The sequence below is a fragment of the Neltuma alba genome, unplaced genomic scaffold (assembly GCF_004799145.2).
Source record: "Neltuma alba isolate B1F8T4 unplaced genomic scaffold, ASM479914v2 tig00007212_pilon, whole genome shotgun sequence".
Lineage (NCBI taxonomy): Eukaryota > Viridiplantae > Streptophyta > Magnoliopsida > Fabales > Fabaceae > Neltuma > Neltuma alba.
Genome location: NW_021634711.1, coordinates 8,409 through 34,348, shown reverse-complemented (window position 1 = coordinate 34,348; position 25,940 = coordinate 8,409). Strand labels below are relative to the sequence as shown.

The 25,940-nt window shown below is 36.6% G+C and overlaps 3 protein-coding genes and 1 pseudogene across 3 annotated transcripts; 1 reads left to right on the top strand and 3 right to left on the bottom strand.

Moving 5' to 3' along the window:
- Window positions 1-443: 443 nt before the first annotated feature.
- On the bottom strand, window positions 444-2,152 carry LOC114752025 (uncharacterized; annotated as a pseudogene).
- Window positions 2,153-3,167: 1,015 nt separating this feature from the next.
- On the bottom strand, window positions 3,168-5,504 carry LOC114752020 (pollen receptor-like kinase 3). The gene is made up of 2 exons (XM_028940736.1): window positions 4,259-5,504; window positions 3,168-4,077 (listed from the first exon to the last, which is right to left on the bottom strand). Exons 1-2 carry the CDS (start codon window positions 5,502-5,504, stop codon window positions 3,512-3,514), a joined length of 1,812 nt encoding a protein of 603 aa, XP_028796569.1. The 3' UTR covers window positions 3,168-3,511.
- Window positions 5,505-6,451: 947 nt separating this feature from the next.
- LOC114752023 (photosystem I chlorophyll a/b-binding protein 6, chloroplastic-like) lies at window positions 6,452-8,240 on the bottom strand. The gene is made up of 5 exons (XM_028940738.1): window positions 8,194-8,240; window positions 7,939-8,100; window positions 7,795-7,832; window positions 7,200-7,714; window positions 6,452-6,745 (listed from the first exon to the last, which is right to left on the bottom strand). The coding sequence occupies exons 1-5, from the start codon at window positions 8,238-8,240 to the stop codon at window positions 6,728-6,730; spliced, it is 780 nt and encodes a 259-aa protein (XP_028796571.1). The 3' UTR covers window positions 6,452-6,727.
- Window positions 8,241-11,645: 3,405 nt separating this feature from the next.
- Window positions 11,646-17,210, top strand: LOC114752024 (probable polygalacturonase). Its single transcript, XM_028940739.1, has 5 exons — window positions 11,646-12,531; window positions 14,115-14,235; window positions 14,978-15,226; window positions 15,865-16,018; window positions 16,369-17,210. The coding sequence occupies exons 1-5, from the start codon at window positions 12,103-12,105 to the stop codon at window positions 16,892-16,894; spliced, it is 1,479 nt and encodes a 492-aa protein (XP_028796572.1). The 5' UTR covers window positions 11,646-12,102; the 3' UTR covers window positions 16,895-17,210.
- The last annotated feature ends 8,730 nt before the right edge of the window (window positions 17,211-25,940 follow it).

Sequence of the window (25,940 nt, the reverse complement as noted above, 5' to 3'; positions counted from 1 at the left end):
AAAAATGCATTTAATCCATATTCTCGTTTTTCCGTTATACGGTAGACATTAAGAATTAATTAAAAATTAAAAATTATTATATAGTTACGAAGAAAGTTTTGTGCATCACCTATATAAACAAGACTGTCTAAAAAATATCAAAAGAACGGAAGATCCACGAAATCTTGCTGCTGATCACTAAATCGAGGACCTCGAATCGGATATTGCTAGAGACAAGGCCACGAATCTTCCATGGGACTTCAAAAAATAGGATTTGTTTTGATCCACGAGATCTTTATCACGCTAACTGATATTGAAATAAGTGTATGAAAAAACAATTATTTGATTCTCCTGAAGGTCTAAATATTCAGATTTTACAAAATACAGAAGTATCCACACCTGAATAGAAGGGAACCAACGAGAACAAGAGGTTTGATATCTGGCAACCAATACCACAAGCTTAAAATAGTTTCTCTTTCTCAACTCAGTGACTAGCTCAGGAATCAGGATACGTGAGAGCATTGACGAGAGATTCCAAGTGGGGGAATTGAGAAATGAGAACAGAACGTTTTCCCAGCTCAAAATCTTGGAACTGAAAGGCAGGGGCAAAGTGCAACCTACTAGAGAGTAATGGCTCTCACGATCTCTAGGAGGAGTTCCTCGCATAGACCCATCTGGCGTTATGTCAAAATCCTTTTTGGAATGAACCAAACCACACATTGGGAGGCACTGTGTACTGTGGCTTCTGATTATCAGCCAGATTGGGTCCAAGGCAGGTAAACTTGAGACTTCCATCTTTATCATTTATTTCCACTACTACCTGCGAAAAAACGCATAAGCTATGAAGAGAAGAGGAACAGGAAGAATCAAATTAAATTTGCAAGGCAAGAAGTTCCACAGATGTTTTTTTTTTTTCCTTTCAGATTGCTAACACCTAGTTACAATCAATTACTCGTAGCTAATCAGGGTGCCTTTAAATAGAAAGCCAAGTTTTCAGAAGAATGTGTTTATTTTCTGAATCATAGCCCATCGATGGGAGTTAAAAGCTACACACTGCACGTTCATCCAACAGGTTAAAAAGCAACATATTCGGATTAATGCTTTTTATAGGAGAAAGAGACGTAATAATTACAAAGCCACGCTGTACTTTAATGTTGAGTTCCTAGTAATTCCAACCAAGTCCAAATTCACCATATTTTGTAAGTGGATAGGTACTCAGAGCTAAGGGATGGAGTAGAGAAACGCTCGAGAAAACATAGAAAAATATGACTGTGAACACTCCAACTTCAGGCACAGAGAAGTTCATGAGATGGAAACTAGGTGCAGATTTAACACAGAGTATTAGCTCATGTTAAAGATGCCGTTAGCACCAAACCTTTCTTGATATATCTTATAACAAAAGGTTAAAATTCTTTAGGTCTTTGATCAGAAGAATCGAACTTGAGATGTAATTTGTCGTGTCTATAGACAAAAAGATTTAAAGAAAGACAAGAAAGAAAGACAGGGCACAAAGATCAGTTCAAAGAAAAAAGCCACTAGTCGATGAATTCGTTCGTAATATCTTTTGAGTGGGACAAAACAAGTGAAGGAAAATTAAGTAAGTGCTTTTGCCACCAAAAATTTGTGGATAACATTTTCAGTGCGAAGAACCTAAAAGGGGAATAAAAATTTTTCTATAAATGAGCGATTAATAAATATAATGGAGCGTACCGTAAGAGGTTCTCCTATGTAATGATGCCAGGTTTCAGCACAGGGAATACGATGCAGGCGAGACACGCTCCCCGACGGAAGCAGAAAGTATATGCAAGTAGACACTGGGCGGTCAACTTTATCTAAAGGAACAAAAAAATGTAGAAACAGATAGAATTGAATGAAGGCGGTGAAACGGAGAAGGAAAAACAGAAAGATTGGTATGATTTTACAGAAATTAGAACGAGTGAGATAGGTTGAAGCACCTACATTCAGGTGGGAGCTGCGACTTGAGAAGTTGAACGGAGCCATCACGGAAAGTCTCGGCGAAGAATCCACCTTCAGGGTGAGGCTGCAGATTCAACTTCGCCGCGATCTCTGATGCCGATAGTGGCCCAGACTCCATTATTCTCTCGCCGAAGAGTTCAGGAATCAGGATCGTGTCCGGGAATAGCGGTGTTGGTCAAAAGAAGATTGCAGATGTGCGTGTTTTTCAACTCTACACACACCACACACATATATATAATTACATATGTGATTCGGTGGTGGCTGGTGTACAGTGTTTTTGGAGGCTAATCACTAATGTAATTTTAATATGACGACGTGAGTAGACAAACAATGCTTGCCTGGCTCAGCGTTTGAACTCTGCATTCTCCAATGGTCTTTTTCTAATCTTAAAAACTCTCTGTATCTTGAGAGATACTGTATTCATGTTTAAATTATTCAATTCTAATATAAAAATTAATTTAACTTTTAATTTCATTATAATATAAATTTTAACCTATTTTATTTCTCATATTTATTTTTTTTAAAATAATCTTTCTAATAGTTGTACATGTTAAAAATTTAATCAAATAATAGTTCTAATTAATTACATAATTATAGAGATTTTTTGAGAAAATAATATTTATTTATTATTATAAATAACTAATTTAACAGTTTTTTTAAATATTTAAATTACTTAACTAACTTTTATATTAAACACGAGAGGGAGGGTAGTAGTTATATGTGTGGACAAAACTGTCTGTATCGACTTGTGGTGATATTCATAGTATTGAATTATTTTTACCTCTATTTTTGGCTTTTTTATCCTTAAGTTCGCCCACATTTTTCGATACCTAAAAAGGAAAAAATAAATAAATCTGTTATCAGCAGTTAACTTATTTCTTAAAATTATTAAGTATAAGATATATTTAGTTTTGATCCAGTTTTCCTGTCTTTATTCAAAACTTTTGGAAGTTGAATATATATTAATTGAGAACAACTCGAATCACACCTAACATGTATAAGAAAATAAACTTTACAAAAAGGGTGGCGAACAGATGCAATCCATCAGGTCAAAAAAAAAAAAAAACAGATGCAATCCAAGGATTTGATGCAGAAACTGCGAAATCCTTGATTAATGAGAGGGAGACAAGGATTAAAGATGGGAGTTTTGAGGAAACAATTTCCCAATACAAGAAAAATGCTTCCCCCCACTTGTCTTCTACAAATTAGATTCGAAACATTGATTTTTCCCATAGGTACCACATTTCGCCTCTCTTCAATATATCCTCTGCTGCATCCATCTCTTTTACGTGAGTTCTCATGCATCAATGGCGTCCATATAACCTCCAGAAAGGCCAAGATATTCGTGCCTGTGAAGCCATGTTCCATCTTTCTCGCTCCCTCTCTACCTCTTTCTCTTTCTCTGCTGTTCTGTGCCTGCGTTAAATTGGTGGCTATGCCCTCCTCAAAAAAAAATCAATCATGAATGGCTGAACGTTTGATCATATATACAACCTCGCATGCCCCGCAAGCAAACCCAACTTGAAGAACTAAGCTATATTGACATGTGGACTTTTTAGACTTGTACTTCCTCTATCCTCCTAATGGCTTCATTTAAGTTAATTCGTTGCTCAGGGTTACTTTCGGTGCAAGCGGCTCCGACTTGGAGAATTTTCAGCATTTGATCTAAGGAGTTAGGGGTGTTTGCCATTTCAGGATCAATCACTTCTGCTTCTCTTCTCTCAGAAATTGCAGCGAGCACCCATTGCACGACGTCGGTGCCGCCCTTCCCGTTGCTATGATACTGAGAAGGGAATTTTCCGGTGAGGATCTCCAGGATGATGATTCCGAGGCAGTAGACGTCGACTTTCTGGGAAATTAGCTGGTGCTGAACGTAGTCTGGGGATTTGAAGGCGAATAATGCGTTGAAAGAATTGGGGTTGAGAAGCGGATGCAAGGCGTAATCAGAGAGGAGTGGCTCGTAATCTTGTGTGAGGAGGACATTGCTGGATTTCAAGTTGCCGTGGGGAAGATCGTAGGAAGAGAAGTGGGAATGAAGGAAGCGAAGACCTTGTGCAATTCCCTTGATTATCTTCAAACGCACGGGCCAGGTCAGATCAGCATGAGATGTTCCCCGATCACCTGAAACATAATGATCAAAGATTCTCGATCAAATGGGGTTACTATATATATATATATATGGAGGATCCTAAATGTAAGACCCTTATACTAGTATAAGGGTCTTACATTTAAGACCGGAGGAGTATATATATTGTTGAAATCCTGGTATGATCTGTTTGGTGCGTTTGAGTTGAGCTAGTACCATGCAAAACATATAACAAGCTGCCTCTGGGCATGTACTCTGAGATGATGAGCTTCTCTTCTTTGCGAAAGTGGTATGCCAAAATGGTCAAGATGTTTGCATGTTTAATTCTCCCAAAGCCTCTCATCTCGGCGTCGAAAAAATCTCTACCTATCTGATTTATCGCTCTCACCCTCTTCACCACCACACTTAACCCGTTCGACATGGCCGCTTTATATGCCGATCCCAATGATCCGTTTCCAAGAACCTCCGCGGCCGCCTTCATCAAGTCCGGCAACCCAAACACGCCCTTCTCCTCATTCACCACCACCAGATCCGCATTCCCGCTCTTGGGCACGCCCCTCTTGGAACCCGTCCCCCTCCCGCTCGAATCCGATTCTCTGCTTTCGGTTGAGCTCCCCACGTGCACTTGCACCACCTCGTCCACGCTATCTCTGCTCAGCACGCTGAAGTCGCCGTCTAGACGGCGCCTTGACCTAACCACTAAGAACAGCGCGACTGCGATGATCAAGCAGACGATGAAGAGGATGATCAACATGACGTGGCCGGAAGAATTTTTACTCTCGCCCTGCTGGTCGCACGCCTTGTCTAGAGGTTTCCCGCATAGCCCCTCGTTTCCCTTGAAGGAATTAGCCTCGAATTTCGCTAAGCTCTCTGGGATTGGACCTTCAAGGTTGTTGTTGGACATGTCCAGCGATTTGATGCTTTGCGACAGAGGTGGGATGGCTCCGGAAAATTCATTGTTCTCGAGGTGAATCTCTAGGAGCATGTCTAGCTGGGATATGGAATTGGGGATGGGCCCCGAGAATTTATTCTCAGAAAGCCAGATTTTCTTCAGTGAGTTCAAATAGGAGAAGAAATCCGAGGGAATCTCCCCTGAAAATTGGTTGGTGGATAAGTATAAAGCCTTGAGAGCACCGATTTTGTTGAACTCTGGTATAGGACCCGAGAAGGAATTGTTGACTAAGCTGACGGTTCGAAGGCCTTTAATCTCCAGCATAGCGTCAATGTCGATCTTGCCGGAAAGACCCATGTCGGAAAGGTGGAGACCGATGATGGTGTTGTTGTCGCACATGATGCCGGCCCACCGGCAGGGGGAGGAATTAGGGACCCAGGAAGACAGAGAAGCAGAATTGGTGAAAGATTGCTTGAGCTTGAGGAGGGCGTCGGTGTCGGAAGAAGAAGAGAAAGAAGGAAGAGTGAGGAGGAGGAAGAGGAAGAAAAGGGAGAGTCGAACAGCGGCCATTTCAGAGGTATAGAGGTTGGTTGTGGGCATTGAAATGTACCGCTGCTCGAAGAGATTCTACTTCTGTGAGGGTTTTGGTTGACTTGCGTTTTTTGTTTTGTTGGAATGGAAGGGGAAGCCAAAGAAAGTTGCGTCATTTTGGTGTGCTGTGTCTGGCCATGGACACCACATTGATCCTGAAGCTCCCAAAATTTGCATCGCCTTCTAAAAATAGCCTATTCCTCTCTAAGGCCATCCTTCCTCTGCTTCCGACATTCCTGGACTTGCAGAAATTTTGTAGATATGTTGTGCCATTAGCAAATGAGGAGTCTTCGCGGAGTAGCATCATGCACATTGCACAATCACCAAGAAAACAGAACGGCTCTTCCACCCTTAACGCTAATTTCGATTTGACGTGAAGGTCTGCCCGCGAAAATTAGAGTAAAATCACCCTTGATATTTATTTAACACATCCGAAAATTTGAAGCGCCAACTAAAAGAAAAAAATTTAAAAATATTAAATTATTTTTCACTAAACTCCTACATTCTCTCCTAGCATATCCTTTAATTATCTCATTGTGTAGGTTCTGGCAAAAAAAAAAAATTTATCTCATTATGTAGGAAAATAATAATCAAGATTTATTTGAATTAATTTAAACAAATTTGAATTTTAAAGTCATAAAAAATGTAATTAAATAAATTATATTACATTAATAACCAACATTAATTCATTTATTTTTCCCCATCATTTTTAATTAACAAAACTCTTTTTTGAACTTCTATGATAATTAGGGGACGTAAAACTATACTCTAATATGACCAGAAGTGATTGGATTAACTTTTTAAAAATAATTTTATAAAAACTTGATATAAATATGTAAGAGAATTTTTGTTTGTGAAAATACTTTTTAAATTTCCAAACATTTGTAAATATATCTGTCGCGATTTGAAATGGGAAGCAGCGCACATATTTTCAAATGTCAGCAAATTTTATATCCATGTAATTCTTTTTCTCATAATACAATTATGAGTGGAACATGAAACTCTGTTGATCGCAGTGTAAAGGTAAAGAATAAATAACAATTACATTCCAACTCTGAAATGTTCAAAGCCTGTCGGTGCAAATATAATGTTGTGGTTAGAATAATACAGTGTTGTCGCATACAAGGAGTTTTCAAGGAGCAAAGCATTATGCAATAGCATGCGATCGCCGAGGAAACAGATCGCCTCTTCAATCCTTGACGCTAACTTGACGTGAAAGCCTGCACGTGGAAAATTATGTTCACATCCATTCACTCACATCATTCAAGCTTTAAGCATTCAATTAAAAAAACAAATAATCATTTATGAACTCCTCTTATCTTATTTACAAGTCATTTTTAACCTATCACACCAAAACCAATAAAAATCTTGAATCCCACCAACTCTGTCTTATTAAAATTTAATAACTTTCAAATTTTGCTTTTATTTAATGTACATTGTGCTTCATGAGTATAAAATCAACACATGATAAATGACGGGTCATAATGTAACTTAAAAATAGGATGAAAAAAACTGTCATCCTACCTTATAATCAAGACGAGAGAGTATACTACAAATGAATCTATTCGTGTATCTATATACTATTTTCTTGACATATACAGGCCGAGAGACAAGACAGTGCATAGTGCGGTAATCAAATGAATTAGAATGAAAGGAGCAATAAGAACGCATTACCGAGAAAATGTTGGCATGGCCAGGGTCCGCAACATGTGCCATCAAGTTTTCAATAGGGCCTTCGCCTGTATAAATAGCTTGGAACAAGAACCCTACAAAAGCCAGCATGGCCAGTCGACCGTTCTTGATCTCCTTGGTCCTCAGCACCATCACTGGCTCCGGCGATCCTCGTCCCCACATCATCGGGTCGAACCATAATCCCCCCGGGTACCCCACGTCCGGCTTCGGATTCTTCTTGTGCGGTACCTTGGGCTCAATGTCAACACTCCCTGGGTTAATCATATCGGCCCATCTCCTGCCCTCCACCCAGCCCATCAAGCCCAATTGCACCACAAGCAACGTCGTAGGGTCAGCAAAATATTCTCGAGCACCAGCATCGTACCAGGAGAAGTTCTCAATGTATCCCATCTTTTCTAATACTTCTGGGATCAGAATTCCCGATACCCCCAGCATTGCCCATCTCGCATGCATCAATTCTGCTTGAGCGAACCATTTTAGTAACTCTGGATCCGACCCTGAGAGATTTGAAGCTTGTTAATGGCAGAAACTAATCCCTGTAAATTTCTCGCCTAATCCAGCATAATGAAACACATACCTAATCCAAGAGGGTCGAAACCGAAATCTCCAGGAAGACTGTGATTGGCATGAAAATAAGAAACTTTGATATCTCAAGAACATGTCCTAGGAATTAGGAAAACTCTGAAACTAAACGTTGTATCTCATCAGCAAGTTAGATTACCTGCCATCGAGCCACTCGGGAGGTGAACTACCGGGAAACCACAATGGCCTATCCGGAGGAAGTGGCTCACAAACGCTTGATACTCCTTTCGTGGCACCGGGGATAAATTTTCTGGGAAGGCTTGTTGCTTTTCTTCCCAGGAAGATCTTCTGGTGTATTTCTCTGTACCAAAACTAGATACGTTACAACAGAATGAGAGCGCAGAGGATGGTTTAAATGGTAGGCCCATCAAAATTTTAGGGATTGAATAAAGACCTGTTAGGAAAAGTTGACAGTGCCGTGGGGGATGTGGCTAAGGCCATGGATCATCAACCTGAAATGTGCAGAGTTTAGTAAGAACAAGCTAAGGTTCTACTTTCAGTTGGCGATGGTTTATCTGCTAACTGGGTGATGGATATTTCTTGGAACAAAGGGGAGCAAGCACAAGCCAATGGCATGTGAAGTTCGCACGTGCTTAGGATACGTGAGTATGGGTCTTTTTGTCACGACCCAGATGAGGCCCAAAAAGAAATTGCTTCTCTTTCTTTGATCTCGTTGTAAGCCCAAATATAGTTATTCCAAAAAATTGGAGGCCAGCTTGAAATTGATTTCCTCTGGGTGTTCGGCCCAAAAGATGATTGCTATCAGTTAGTATCTGACGAGGATTAGTATTGAACGATGTTTCAGAGAAATCGAATCGGTAAATAACTAATAATTTTGTCACTCAGAAAAAAAAAACTAATAATTTTGTGGCTGAATTGAGGAGTTGAGACTTTTTTGGTCAATACAATGATTAGTAGGGTGATGATATTTTAATTTTGTGTTTTGTTGGCTGATAGTGGACATATATAATTTTTAAGGAAGAGATTTGGACAATGATATTATTATTAAGACGTTAGGTAAGTATGTTAACGTTTGAGTTTGAGAGGAATTGAGCTCAATTTTGTACTTGTTCTGATAAGAACTCGCCACCAGCTCACCCACTCCATTATATATTGCTTCATGTCACCGCAATACACACGGCCTTTTTCATAAGCAGTTCAGCTATATTGTTATAAATCCTCTGAATATATATATATTTATATATATTGCATAAGAATTCGAAGCGGAAAGGCATTTTTGGTGACAATTATAATATTCATTTGTTTATATTCTCAACATAACTTTGACCTTCGCTTTCGACATCCGCAATAAAATATAGGGTATTAAATTTCTAAGGAAGACAGGACGAGTTGGCGAACAAATCATTGAGGGGAAGCTTCATTAATTAGTTCGTCCATTGACCGGTAGTTTTGGTGAAGCAAGAGCCAATGGATAGTATTTGTTAACAAAACAATATTAATGATAGTAACTGGAAATTTAAAAGTGGACGACGACTTAAACATGAAGATTTGAGAAATAAGAATACTTTTACAGGGAGATAACACGTGTAAGAAAATACTAAAAACTTAGTCATGGAGACTTCTCAACCAGAGATTCTAATGATTTGCTCGACAAGGCAGGGACTACATATATGAGTAACCTCGTTGGCTTTCTTTGTTCGAAACAGAAAAGAGAACAATGAGCAGACGCAGAATTAATCCATACATATGATCACTTACTAATTAATGTCCTCTTTCATCCCTCGCGGAAATGGCTTCTGGACCTGAGCTCATATTATCTGCTTTCCGGGACCATCAACAGCTTAATCAGAATCATTTTGACCATCTTCTTTTTTTTTTTGGGGGGGGGGGTTTGTTTTTATATTCTACTGATGTGACTCAGACACAAGTTGTGAGTTTACGCCAGCAATGAGGACTTATGAAATAAACTGACCTTAATTATTATATCTGGTACTTAATATAAGATCTTTTGATTTTTATTTTGATCATAAAATTAATCCACTTTGCGTCTCATGTTTATGTATTTTTCATAAGATAATTTTTTAGTAATAAAAGTTCTAACCAATACACTTGATTAATAAAGATATTTTAGGAAAGACGACACATATTTATTATAAATAACTAACTTAACTTATTTTCTCAATATACTCTAATTAGTCAACTAACTCTTATATTTAGGATGGGAGTTAGTAGTAGATAAGGAAAGACTGTTTGGGAGTTCACCAAAAACAAGGGACTACTTGGGATTTTAAAGTATTTATGCATGTGCTTTTTATTTGTATGCATATTTAATACACATAATAATTTGATACAGCTGATCGTGTATGGTTTATGTGTCACAAGATACATGACCAGGTAGAGGGACAGGGACTTAAGGAGCCGGTGCATTCTAAACTTACAATGACACAGCAGATCAGATGCGCCACAAGAGAGAGAGAAATAGTTGGGTAATTGTGATTGATGGAAGGAGCCAACTGGTTTCGAAAAATACCACCTCCCCTCGTTGATGTTGATATGAAAATTAGCTGAGAGATCAGATTTGATCATAAATATAAATATAAGATTTTAATACTTATAAACTGATCTGCTCTATGATATAATGCTATACAGGAGTATTTTAAAAAAATTATCTCACGTTTATTACAATTAAATATTTGAATTGATTTTCTTGAATTACTCAAATTAATAAACTAGTTTTTATATTAAATATTAGAAGGAGTAATATTCTGGGAATACAAAATATCTTGAGATTCATTTAAATCAATCAATCCGTCGTTATCTCTCTATAATCTCAATCAATAAGATAATGTATATATGATTTGAATTAAACGCCAGAAAATCTCTACCATATATTTACAGTATTGAATGAAGAGGTTAAATACTGATTTAATCTACATATATAATTATAATTTCAACATGTTTAAATTAAATATATTTGTATCATTCGGATTCGGATAATATAAATTAATTGTTCAATTTATACTATATTTAATTAGGAAAATAATTTTATTAAATATTTTGGCTCATCAAGGCGGATCTGAAATCCAACAGTATATTTCATCCTCAACAAATAAGATGGGTATGCAGAGCAGGTGAAATTGTTAATATCGATGCAGATGAATCGTAAATTTGATGTGTTTTGCCTTAAGGTGGCAAATAGGGGCAGTTGTAAGTGACAGGTCGCATATCTTTCTATAGTAGCAACGTAACATCCACTTGAAAAAAAATCATTTACCTTCTTTTTTTTGCAACAGTGAGAACTGAGAATATTATTCAACGATACAGATTTGTTTTTTTTTTTGCACAATCCCGAACTCATAAATATAACAACTTGTTATCAATTTTATTTTTCAGGTAAAAAAAAATTGTGTTTTTTTTTGTCTCGTGCTCATAAATGGTGTTGTTTTAGATTATATGTATATTTTTTGAAACTAATGATTAATGGGAAAACCATCTAGGCCACAATTATGCCAATTTTTATAATACCTGCACCCAGTAGGGAAAAAAGTAAAGTAGTGAACTAGTGATACTCAAATAATGAATTGTCCTATTAATTTGCACCCTCACATACGTTTCTCATCAATGAAAGGACTAACCCCCCGGGGGAGGTGAGGGAGATAAATCCCTTTTTTTTTTTTTCCTAGCCGGAGATAAATCTTATGCTACAGGCGTACCTTAGCATATGTTTTTTTACATGCCATTCACTAATGCGGCGACATTTATTTCTTACAATCTTGACCTGAACACCAGAACATCTTCGAGGTCAACAGAAAAAGGAGAAGGAAAAACTAAAACATAGCCATGGGAACAAAACGGTAATAATTGTCGAAAGTGTTGGGAGGGGTTGGGCGTGTGAGACTGTCAGATTATAAATTCCCAGGCCTCCTTTCGCGTTTGAGATCCGTGGTTTTGCAATTGGACCCCCTGTTGCTCCATCGCTGTCCCCAGAGCCAAATTCAGTTCCAGTTTCTTAAACGAAGTGTCCATCTTCAGCAACCTCATATCGTAAGACACAGCTTGCCTTTCAATTTACTCCACCGCATATTTTCAAAACGGATCTCCTGCACCGCTGAGACTGCTCAGTACTAACAAGGGCGTTTGAATCACTCGCGAAATCTTCCACCTTTACCACTATTTCACACCATCTTCGGTCAAAATTTTCCCTGGGATGCTCGCTCCTCTTTGAAAACGCTATACCCAAGAAAGGAATCGATGTTCACTTGCAGCAGGCAAAGGCTTTTTCCGGATACCTACCCCGTTAGCTGTTAAAACCAAGTTGATTCCTACCCGTTTTCGTACTTGAATGATGGTGGAGACCTTATCACTTGGGCGGTTCCACCACCAGAGGCTCGATTTTAAGCGCTGGATCCCGGCATTCTTGACCTCGCACAAGACCCTTTTCACTTTTCTTTGGATCGTTGCATTTGCATCTGTTTTTCTGTGGCAGAGGAACATAGTCGATGGCTTCTTTATATTCGGTCGGGTCCCAGTTAGGCCAATGCCGAAGCTTCGACCCATAGCCTTCAACTTGACGGATTTTGGAGCGGTGGGTGATGGGGTTACTGTAAACACTGAGGCTTTTGAGAGAGCTGTTTCTGCTATCTCTAAGTTCGGGAAGCGAGGGGGAGGGCAGCTAAATGTGCCACCAGGTCGTTGGCTAACGGCACCATTCAATCTTACCAGTCATATGACTCTATTCCTGGCTGAAGATGCTGTCATACTTGGTATTCAGGTGGGTTAATCTGCGATATTACTGTTTCGATAAGATTCTTCGCTGCTAATTAAAGTTCTGCATTTCGTTCGAATCGTGAGGTTTTAAATTTAGTAATCACGCAACTATAACAATTCTTTTCTTGTAAGTTAACGATCAAGGATAAGTTGTATAAATAAGAAGAAAAAGTAAAGGAAATTTCAAGAACTAGTTGTTGGAGAAACTATAAATTTTCAGAATTTAGACAATATTTTTAGTCGTTTCGTATGCTATGATCTTCTGTAATTGGAAATTTCATATCTGTGTTTTTGTTATTTTTGACCGGGAACTTAGATCATTTTCTTCTTTAATTACAAGGTCAGATTCCTTCTTATATATAAATATCAAACTGAGCTAAAAACTTCTTCATAATGCATTGGAAAGTGATACAAGATTTAAGCTCATGGTGATTATTGATTAGGTGTGTGATAAGCTTAAAATTGTTTTGATATGTGATTTGATTGTTGATAGAGCAAGATGCCACTGTGCAATTTATGTAACTGATCCTACCCGGTGGAATAAGGTTTTGTTGTTGTTGTTGTAGTAGTAGTAGTATTTGATCTATGGTAAAATAGTACAATTCTGACATAATACATTGCCCATCTCGATACATTTACATTGATGAAGTATTCCTTTCAAATTGTCTATGCGATAACTTTCTTGTATTTGCTTGTTTGTGGAACAAATTTTCACGGTGAAATCTGTGTTGATTGTCTTTGGAGGGTTGTAAATCTTGATTGCAAATCAAAGCATTGCCGTGTTTAGTAACTCGGCTTTGGCTAATGTGTGAAATGGAGACAGGGCACTCCAACAGTAAAAACTAATGAAATGTCTGGAGACAATGCAATGGATCCTGTTAGAATTTGTTTAAGCATGATGCCACATAATTGGTTTGGAGTATAGTTAGATATTAAATTGTTTCATATCTACCATGTAAATATTGCTTGAGTCAAATATATCATGGTCAGAGTTTAAGATCCAATGCACTACATTGTTTTAAGAAGGAACAGGAAAAATATGGGGAATAACAAGAAAGAAATTAGAAATGCAAGTATCATTATCAAAGATTTTGACTCACTTCTAGTGTAGACTGCTGGAACCAATCTGGCTGTCTTGACTGGAGTTGTTTGGCACAATCTTTTATCGCGACCTCAATATTGATGATTTTGGTTCGAAAAATTTCTTGTAGGAATAAACTTTAGCCTAGTAACAGAGGGATGATCAAGCTTGTGGCATTGGCAAAAATTAAAAAGTTCATTTAAAAGCAATGCAACTATGCAATCACATATACGGCTTTAAGGCAACATGAGTACCATATCAAACAAGATGCTAGAAATTAGGAAGAAATTGGCTTAAAGTCTTACTCAAATGACTCAAATTCAGTTATACCCTATTCTTATTAAATTGTATCATCTATCTCTTTGATTGTAGGGCCAATGTTTCTAATCCAATCTTCCCTTAGATGAGGCTACCTCTTATAATCCTCATCACCAATCTGTCTTTGTTCCCTCATAACGGAAGCTATCATTTAAATTGGAATTATTTTCTTGTGTGATGACTGATAGGATGAAAAGCACTGGCCGCTGATGCCTCCACTGCCTTCATATGGGTATGGAAGGGAGCATCCTGGACCTCGATATGGCAGTTTGATTCATGGTCAAAATCTTAAAGATGTTGTGATAACAGGTGAGGCTATTTTTTCTTCTATTGACAAAATCATTGCCTTCTCTTAATGGCAAAGGTATTTGCTTGGTATACAATATCACTGTAAGCACATTAGAGTCTGTATCTACTGGTAGTGGCCGAATCTTACTGTCATATTTGGCAGCACCATTGGTTCTGAACCTATGAGCTAAAGGAGACCAATGATATTCAATTTTGTGCATCTCAAAAATTTTCCTTCATGTTTGAGATCTCTTGTATAGTTCATAAGTGTGAGTTTGTAGCTCCTTGGGTCCACCTTCTTTATCATTCCTTTGTATGTTAAATCATTGAGTGATTGTGCTCGGCTGTGCTTCAACACTGATTGAGAATTCAGTTGCTCTAGTATTTAATTTATCACTACAAAGCTTTATTTAATTCAGTCAGCTTGCCTCCCAAGCCACTCTTGAGGATTCAAAAAGTGAGGAAGGCCTATGACAGTGTAAGACTGTACATTCACATCAACCTTGCTTCTCTGATTGGTTGATTGAGTAATATCACCCTAAACTTGGCTATTTTTCAATGGCCTCAAATGTGTCTATCAGCAAAGTTTGCTTTGGATATTATTAACTCATTGTTCAATATACTTCTATATGAGATTGTACAGTGCACTACTAATAGGTAGGCAAGCAGGCTGAAAGCAAAATTTATCCCTTTATATCATTTCTTTTAATATTTAGCTTCTAAGTTTCTGTAATTCTATGCTATGGCTTATGCTGGTGGACAGGGCATAATGGTACAATAAATGGACAGGGCCAAACATGGTGGAAAAAATATCGCCAGAAGCTTCTCAACCACACAAGAGGGCCACTTGTTCAGATCATGTGGTCGAGTGACATAGTGATAACTAATATAACTTTGCGTGACTCTCCTTTTTGGACCCTTCATCCATATGACTGCAAGAATGTGACAATAAAGAATGTTACAATTTTGGCTCCTGTATTTGAAGCTCCAAACACTGATGGCATAGACCCTGGTAAGTATCCTTTACTAGGCCCAAACTTAATTTCTTATGTTTTATGCGTGATTTGCTAACTAGTGTGCCCCTTCAAGTTTTAGTGGTTACCTAATAAACTAACTTAAAGATGCTTCATGATAAGGAAGCCAGAAAACCGTGGGATTTGGTGCGTTATATGTTTGAGAACTCAACCTTATGCACAATCGGACTTTGTGGACCAAGTAGGCTAGTTCTGTTGATGAATTTGCAAATCCCAGCTTAGTTTTCTGTGGGAGTACGTTTAATAAGGCAGAATGAGATTAAGTGTTCTCTATCTGTAAGGTATGAGGAGTCAAGTATGTAGAAATTGTGTCTTGTCTGAGACTGATTAATTTTGGATCCTATAATCTGATTTTAGTTTCAAGTCAGTATTGATAATCTGTGTGAACTTGTAGTTTTCCGTTTGTGCACCAACAAGATGGACCTACAATGATACCCTGACATTTAAATTCTGTTAATGCTTAGTTAGCTTGGTTTTCAATTATCATTACATGACACGAGCTATCTGGATACAATCTGAGAAATGGTCTGTTAGTTTGCTTTTTACTGAAATGTTAATTGGTGTCAGATTTTCACGTGGAGAATTTAACAAACCCCACTTTCTATGATACAAACAGATTCTGTTGAGGATATGCTGATAGAGGACTGTTACATTAGTGTCGGAGACGATGCAATAGCTATAAAAAGTGGCTGGGATCAGTATGGAATTGCCTATGGAAGACCTTCCACCAATATAATCATCCGTAATCTTGTTGTTCGCTCTATGGTCAGGTAAACCATGACTCACTTGTAATTTATGCTTGCATTTTATCATCTTACCATATTGTTTCAAGGATAAAACTTGCACATCTACAAACCTGTATAAATCAAGCTTCCTTTGCCTAAAAGGATACATTGATCTTCCCAAGTGCCTCTTATCATGCCTGCTCCCAGCTGTGTGCGGCAGTTTCTCTGTTCTTGCTTGGGAAATGGGAATTGGAATTTAAGTAAATTACGTACTTGTGGCCTTAATGTAAATACTGTTAGAAATCTCAGAAAATTAGGTTCCATATCTTTAACTAATCGATGCATTGAATGAAATGATAGATTAATTGAGATCTACCTTGAATGAAATGCAACAGTGCTGGAATCTCAATAGGCAGTGAGATGTCTGGGGGTGTATCCAATGTGACGGTGGAGAACGTTCTTGTGTGGCAATCCAGACGTGCTGTGAGGATTAAGACAGCCGCTGGAAGAGGTGGTTATGTTCGCGAAATAACCTACCGGAATCTAACATTTGACAATGTCCGTGTGGGCATTGTTATCAAGACAGACTACAATGAACACCCAGACGCAGGGTATGACCCACAGGCACTTCCAGTGCTAAAAGACATAAGCTTCACCACTATCCATGGCCAGGGAGTTCGTGTGCCAGTTCGGATTCACGGCAGTGAAGAAATACCGGTAAGGAATGTAACATTTCGGGATTTTTCAGTTGGGACTACCTACAAGAAGAAGCGCATCTTCCAGTGCGCTTTTGTTCAGGGTCGTGTAATAGGAACCATATTTCCTGCTCCCTGTGAGAATCTTGACCGTTACAATGAGCAAGGAGAGTTGGTAAAGCGTTCTGCCTCCCAGAATGTAACAGATATAGACTACGATATCTGAGGTAACGTCTGGTTCGCAAATTCCCGTATTTTGTTTCCGTCAATGAGGCTTCAATGTATGTTATTATTTTTCTGGGAATCGGAGCAGTTTAAGTCGTCTCTTCCGCTCTCTACAATTTCATTTTCTTGCTCCATTTTATAAGATGCTTTCCAATGCGATGGAGTTGTATATAAGGAAAATTTTTCTTCTGCTCATATGAACATTTACGAGATAACATATGAATAGACGCCATTTCCCTGAGAGAGTTCATTAAGTTTCTTGATGTTGTTCTTTGTTGTCATTTTTTATGCTCAAGAAATAAGTTTCCTGGCCATGAGCTGATAATTCCCGTCAGTACGACATTTTTATATTGTTGTATTCTTATTCTTCTACACTCGTAAATATGTAGTATAAATATTATACCAAGTGCTATTATAGTATTATTCGTAAATCACAGTTTCTCAAATTCCATATTCCATATAATATGGGGAAAACTGGGGAAAAGGACCTGATCCAAATCCGCTTATTATCTTCCGTGATTCCGAACTTTTTCTTCCTTATTCTGTAATCTCTGCCCTTTAGCTAAATAATATTTGAGACTTGGATTAATCAGTCCCAAAATCTCAAGGCGTGCTCTGTAACTGGTAACCCGTATTGGACATTACCCTTTTTTTGGTACAATATTGGACATTGTTAAAAGAATGGATATTTAAATTTTACTGATTGCACACCCCCCCCCCATCATTAAAAGAATGGATACTTAAAAAGAAGATATTCCGCATTTTTCACGGATAATTAAATTTACTATTTTTTAAACTACATGAAATTTAGATGGGTTAAAATTGAATTTTGCCTTGGAAATTTATGTGCAAGGGCTGAGTATTGAGAAGTTTTTGTTGAATCAATATTACCTCAAAAGTGTTAAAAAAAAAACACTTCATTGACATCACACCTTTATTTAAACAATTTCAGTGTAATATTAATCAAACAAATTTTTTCAAAAACCTATAATTCGTACACAAAAAAATTGCACCTTTAACACATTTTAGTTTTAGAGTGGTGGAGTATATTCTTGACAAAGCCAATTGGGACAGCAGGCAGCAAAACCTGAGGTGTGACCGGGTCACCTTCTCTGTGTTGTCGTTTGAATTGTCAACAGTAGACCAAACCTAACTAAGCCTAAATTCGCATGTGACTAATTGGGCTCGGCTTGGTCACCAGTGCCTCATCCATTTAAAAATCATGATCTCTAGTACGATTTTTTAGGTCTGGGTTGGCACTGACGTGACGATAATTTCATAAAAGACCAAAAGGAAGGCGCCACCGGTGAAACAAATTAACCTTTTATCTATTACGTCAACTTCAATTAACAGTTACCGGCAAGAATGACTGAGCAATCTAGCATACATCCTAAGGAACTGGCTCTCATTATTAAAAGAAATATATAAAATGCTTAGTCGACCAAATCATAATCATGAGGCGGAAGGTCTTAAAACAAAAACGACCAAATGTTGGATTGCTTATTGAAGCCAGAGACGTGATTTGTTTCCCTCATCCAGAGTCAACAAGAGCGACTGTGCACGTTTTTTTATATCCTTATAATGTAGTACATGATAAATATCCCACGACTATTATGTACTCCTCCGGTCCTTAATATAGAACCCAATTGTTGAGTTGATTTTGGTCCTAAATATAAGACCCATTTATCATATTTATCAATTTTCTCTAAATACCCTAGGATACTCTATCAACCATAATCAAGTAGAAGATAGAGAGGAGTATTAAGAAAGATGATTATGGTATTTTAGGAAAAACATGTCACAATTTTTATAATTAACTAACTTACCTAACTTCCTTAATCTAATCAAATTAGTTAATGGGTCCTATATTAAGGACCGAGGAGTATATTCTTATTTTCCATTTTTACATCCCACTGTGGGTAGCGTAAAAGAAACCAATCTTGCTTTCCTGGTAAGAAATAATCGATTCTCTGTATAATATTCATTACATACACTTTCTGTTAGTATTTTTAACCCTAATTATTCCCTTCAATTTTATAATAATGACGTCATTTTCCATCTCTTAATCTCTTTTCTCCGTTTTTCTTAAAGTTTTATTCCATCCCACCCAAGGTCCTTAATTAGCGAATTCATGACTAATACTAGAGGTGAGCAGAACCAAACTAAAATTGAAAACCGAAAACCAAATTCATTTCAGTTTTTCTCTTCAGTTTTGGATTCGATTTTTGTTTAATAGATATTCGGTGTTCAGTTTTTGGTTTGATTATTAGAAAATAATTTTGGTTAAAACTCAATAACCAAAATTAAAGGCAGAATGTTAGGTTTTGTGTGTTTCTGTCCGAGTTTAGGCTCAACGATAAGACTTTTATAAACAAAACACAAAAAAAACTTCAGGGAAAAGAAGGAAAGATGTCAATTTCTATTCCAATGTAAGATAATAATTTTGTATTGGCATACGTGATAAAAAAATTGTATTGAGATAAAGTACTTAAATACTCCAAAAATATTCATGAAGAAGCACTCACCACTTAAAAGTTTTTTGTCTTTTACTTTCATATGTCCTCGAAGTCAACAGTCAAACTTAATGGTAAATAATGGTTCATAACAAAAATACTAGAAATAACACTTCAAAAATATATAAGAACCAAAAAAATTTTCAGGTATTGAGTGTTCCTTCGCATATACTTCTTTGAACAACTTATCCCTTCCGTATTTAGTGAGCTTCCGAAAAACCAAACCACAATAATTCAGTTTACTCGGTTGCGTTATTTTCTTTATTTTGGTTACGATTTAGTGTTAAAAATATATTCAATACTCAATTTGATTTTTTTTCCCGAGTACTCATTCATAATTTATTAGCTTATGCTAGATCAAATCTTTAATATCCTTTGAAATTTACCTGAAAAATATTTTTTTCCACAAAGCAGCACTACAGTGCATGTAGTCATCAGATTATGATTATTAAAATAAATTGTAATGAGATGATCTGGTTTTAAATGAGAAAATAGCCTAATTGAGAAGATAAATAAATGATTTTTATTTTTAAAGAGTACATATTACATAGTACATTAACATCAAAGTCAACTTTATGTTTTAAAAAAAAACTATCACGACATGCATACAGGAGGGACCGTTGTATTATAATTTTTAGAATAAAAAAGTACTAATAAATTTATACATTGAGTTAATGAGGTCGTCCTCGGCGTCTCATTATTTGTCATCGTTCAAATCGACAAATTCACGATAATACCCTCAAGGTTAACCAGACCCGATCATTGATCACGCTCCCTTCGTTTCAAGATGCACCATGAATCGCTGTTGATAGAGAGTTCAGGACCACCTAAATAAAGATTTTTTTTTCATTAATTTAGGTTTTGGGGTTTATTTCAAGTGTTAAATCTCATAATACGTCAGGTTAATATTATATATACAAATCCAGTTTAGATGGGACTTTGTCAAAATGTCAATCGTAGCAAGTAAGAAAATTGAAAGCAGCCGACGATAAAGCAGTGAACAAGGCTGACTGGTGAAGAGATAGATACGAGTCTTCCAGGAAATTAAATGGTAACTTGTCTGGTTGAAAATGCAACACCGCCAAATATTTAATAATACCGTGCATTCTGAAATTCGCCCTCGAAGATCTTGTGTATCTACATATACTGAAAAAGAAAACAGCAACAACGACAAGTCCAATGAAAAGTCAATATAATGCTAGATCCTATGAATCATTCGTATGATATATGGATGTTATCTCAGACGGATTAATGCGATGGTCAGGCCACGTTTAATCTTTGTGTTTAAAACGCTCGTGATGCACGCTATATATTGTTAAGCCTAACTCTGGCGTAAGTCCATTTTTGCATAACATATCTATAATCAAGTTTAATTTATGTGGATGAAATTAAATTACACTAGTCAACAAGGTTGGCTATTAATAAACGCAATATCTTCGTATGTGAGTGTGTGCACATTTTCTGCCACAAAAAAAAAAGGGTAGAAAAGTTCACAATTGTAAGAAGAGGCCATTCAATAGGGACATTCTTACTAGAAAAGAAAAATCACGAAACACGCTCCTCGGGGGAAAAATTTTTTTTACAAATCAAGCATTTCAAAGAATTAGATTGACCATTGAATGCTGATTATGAGTTGATGAGTTTTGTTCCTCTCTTTTTTTTTGAATAGCTCGATCAGAGTCCTAAAAAAGGATCGGAATATGCAAAAAGGGTTCAAGTGCAGGCATTTCTGGACGGAGGGATTGTCTTTTAATTTGAATTTGAATGTTTGATCATTGGAACCGAAATACAAAAAAGCAAATTGATAGGTACTTCAGAGATTTGCTGTGTTAGAGTTTTTCTCCCCCTTCCGTCATCTTGAAGGGTTCTCGCACTGATCTATGCGTGTGTGAGAGGGAGAAAGAGACACGTACGAAAGGAATTCCTGACCCATCAAATTAAAGGCTTCATTATTCTGGTTGATGCTTGAGCACACTATAAACGAGGGCAATAGCGAATTATTCTCCTTCTTTTATTTAGTAAATAACTTAATTTTCTTAACTCATATCAGATAAGTATGAACACTTGAACAGAATCATATATCCTGTGACCTAACCTTCTTTCATCGTGACAAGGAAAAAGATGCTACATCCAGTTCTAAATATAAAGCTGATTGACTAATTTGAGTAGATCAAAAAAATAAGTTAAGTTAGTTATTTGTAATAAATAAATATTATCTTTTCTAAAATATTCTTACCAATTAAATATATCGGTTAGAACTACCATTATTAAAAAGAATACCTCGGGAAAAAATACATAAATATAAGAAATAAAATGGATTTGGGTTTTATATTTAGAATCAAAATAAAAGTGAAACAAGACAGTACATGGACCATTATTAAACAGATTAAATTAGTATTACCAGTCAAAATATTTGATGAGATATATATGTTGTTCATAATCCGGCCATAAATAACACTTACATCTGGTGCTTGTGCGAGGTCACAGAGAGGAGGTGGCTGCTGGGGGAAAAAAGGCAGGAAGGATGAGGAGGAAGACAGAACAAAGCAAGGGACAGCTAACTGTCGTGGGTGAGGCCAGAGAAGCGAGAATGGGGGGTTATTTGCATGAGAATAATGGGAAGAGGTAATTGTGGAGAAAGGCAAGGGTGATTTGGGAAAAGTGCGCGGGAGAGGAAGATCACGTGGAACGGTGGGTCCAAATAAAAGAAGAAAAGGTTGGGAGGGAATCAAATCCATGTCTAGGACTGGGTCTGGGTGGTGTCCCGTGAATTGCATTAATGTGCACATCACATGTTCCACCCACCGCCCTCCCTCCTCTCTTTTGCCTAACATCACCTCATTATTGCTTTTTTTTTTTTTAAATTATATCCACCTCCCACGTTATCGTCACCATCCATTTGCTTTGCTGCCTCCAAGCTTATTATTTTTAGTATTTAAAAAAGAAGTAGTACGTGTTCGTAAATCGTAAACCTTCCTCACAATCATCCCAACCACCTCCCCCTGTAGCTGCCCGCGTTTTCCACACGCCTCTCCTCACTCTTCATTCTCTACCTTCCCTCGCATATATCTCCCTCTTGTAACGCGCTTCCTCTCCCTTATCATTTTGTGATGTTTAGATAATGTGAAAAGTACTTTTTTTAAACTCTTTTTATAAATTAAATAAAAATTTTCACATTTTATTGTAAAATTATTTTTAAAATTATAATTTGATTTCCATCTAAATACCCTCTTTGTTATCCATCACTTCTTTTCCCATTCATATTAATAATATCCGACACACATTAATGATATCCAACATTTTTAGGTGCCTATAGATGTAGGAGAGTCACGCCTGATTAGAACCAATAATACTTAAATATGACATAATCAAATAACCATATGCAAACAATTATATCTATCCATACTAAATTTAATTACTTACCCCCTTCTACGTTTCTCATATATCTCCAAATTCGACCTCTTTTATTCTGCTTCCATATCCTGCTCCCATTCTTATTTCATTCTCCTAAAATAAACCATTGTAACGGTGCTGCAAATTATTTTTTTTAAAACGAAAAAACAAAGCAAAATAGAGGCGCTGTGATAATTTTGAAACGCAATAAAACCATACAAAGAGAAAAAAGAATATGGTCTGATATGGGAGCGTGGAGGGAACGTTCATTGCGACAAGAAGTCGTCTGCACCCTCGCTTGCTCTCTTATCAATTTATTAGTAATATTCCATCAGGAATTAAACGCACATAATTACTCTCTTTTCTACATTTTTATTTATTATTGTATTTATAGTCAAATTATACTGCCCTGAGAAAACATTTTTAAAAATAACATGTGATTTTTTATACAAAAGAAAATGTCACATGATAGTGGACTATAAAACATCCATTTATCTATAAAAAAAAAAATTCTATCCGGGACACTTTTTTTAATAAATAACTAATTAAACCGCGTGACTTGGATCGGCCGCGAATTAAAGAAAAACTTTGCCCTCCACGCGGAGAAGCCATCCGCGGGCTTCTGCCATGTGTCGCATTATTATTGCTCCGACGAACGCGCAATTCTTAACTCCTTTTTTTGACTCCTTCACGAGCGTCGAGTGTCTCTATTTTTTGGCCCCCTAAACTTCCTTTCTTGCGTTCTAGAATGAAAAGGGCTCACAAAACAGTCACGTTTAGATATTGAAAAAAGTTTCAGTAAAAAGTAAGAATAAAATTAAAAATTAAACTATTTTTTACATGCATTTTCAATTGATCGTCTTCCCTTATTTCCTTTCGAAACCATATAAACTGTTGCAAAAAATTTTAAATTTATTTCTGTTTTATATTAAACATCACGATCATAGTGAAAAGACTTTAAAATCAGAGATAATAATGTATAAAATTTAAATCACAAATGAATAAAATCATCTTTGGGGTGGCTTGGCCCCTTTTCCCGCAAGAATATCAAATCAAGGGAGGACTCTATACTGAGTTGTTGTGCAGGAACCAGAGCCGTTACATGGAGCCGCGTGAAACGGGGAACGGATATCATGAGGGCAAATATCCTAAATTACAGCTATTCAGGAATCACGATGAATCCGTGTATTGGATTAGGTCCCGCCTCCAACGCACCAGGCTCGCCCTCCGGACGCAGATCTTGTTTTCTAACGTTTGGATCCATTTGCTCAACATTCGTTCTTTATTTCCCAGCTTCACCGTCACACTCCTCTTTCCCACCACGTGCTATGGTTCAAGCAGCTAAACAGTTTTCTTTTACACTCTTACATATTATTTGGTGTTTAATACTACCTCCGGTTTTAATTATAAGAGTTAGTTACTAATTTAAGAAGATTAAAGAAAGAAACTAAGCTAATTATTTGTAATAAATAGATATTGTCTTTTCTAAAATATCATTGCTAATTAAGTGTGTTGGCTAGAATTATCATTATTAGAAAGAGTACCTTGAAAATGTATAAATATAAGAGACAAAAAAATTGAGATTTATATTTAGGACCAAAAAAAAATCAAATAAGGTCTTATATTAAGGACAAAGATAATATAAAAGCTAAATAACTAATTTAAGTTAATTATTCGTAACAAATGTGTGTTTATTTTTTTAAATTATTCTTATTTAATCATTTACATTGAACTTACATTTTGGAGGAAGTATTTTACAATCAATAGGATATTTTTTTAAAACACATTATAATCTCACAGATAATGTAAATTGAAATCTTATATTTAAGATCCATAACTAATTCTTATGTTTAGGATGAGAAGTAGTATATATTATTTTGTTATCAACATAATAAGATCATTTTTTTTAAGTTTATAAATGAATTTCATGGAACCTCAAGATTTTTTCCTCCAATTAACCGTTGCAAACAAATACTGTGCTGTTCTCTTTGAATCAAGAGGGGGAAAAGGCAAATAGGTACCTATCTATGAAAACTGATCGAGCAGTGCAAGGTTTTTGGATTTTAGTATAGGTTAGGCTTTCTTTTTTTTTTTTGGTCGTTGGCTATATTCTCATCGACCCGACGCTTTTCCGGTGAATTGAATCATCAGTCATTATTCATAATTTTATTTCATTAATTAACCGTTATATTTTTTATTGTTTACATTTCTCTATGATTCAAAATTAATTTACCAATGTACTACCTCTGGTCTTTAATATAAAGCCCGTTTGACTTTTTATTTGTTCTAATTAAGAATCTATCATATTTATGTATTTTTTCCATAGTCCTTCTATATAAATGATAGTTTTACAGTACACTTAATTAGCAAGGATATTTTAGGAACGACAACACTTATTTATTACAAATACTAACTTAACTTCTTCCTTAATCTCTTCAAATAAGTCAACTGGTCTTCTAATTACCACGTAATATTTTTAAAGCATGCACACTGAAAGTTAACCAGGGCCTTACCTAGCCTAAGGAGAATCTGTAACATATGTTAATTTAATTCGTTACTTTGTTTATGATTTAAAAAAAAAAAAAAAACCTCCAACTCATTTGGATTCGTTCTTTTTCTCCTAACACGAGTATTCAAATTGATTAATGTTTTGCTTGTGCTTTCCCCCCACGCCCCCAATGCTGGTGTGGGAGAAGTGTAGCGCCAAACCGGACATCGCTTGAATCTTTCCAAAGTTAGCTGTTTGACCCGTCCAGCCACCGGCAGTTTTGGGGCATGGTCGGACGTCGAGTTGGTTTTCATCCAAAGGCAGCCTATTAGTTTGTAAACCTATACATGTAACAGCCTTTTACGAGTTACCCCATCTCTATCCCTCTTTTCATACTTCACTGTTATTTTGTAGAAACCTTTTGCCAACAGTGTGTATGTAGAGGCATCTGATATTTTACCTCATAGGCATAGTTATTATTTTTGTTTGTCCGTCCATGACTTACACGCATGATTATAAGTTTGATTAGAAGTAACAGTAACAGTAACAGTGTTGGAAGGTTTTTTGGCCAAAAATAAAAAAAGCGGTGATCGGATTGTCATGATGGCAAAATTTTATCTGTTTGCCAAAACTAGAGTATAGTCGGGGAATTC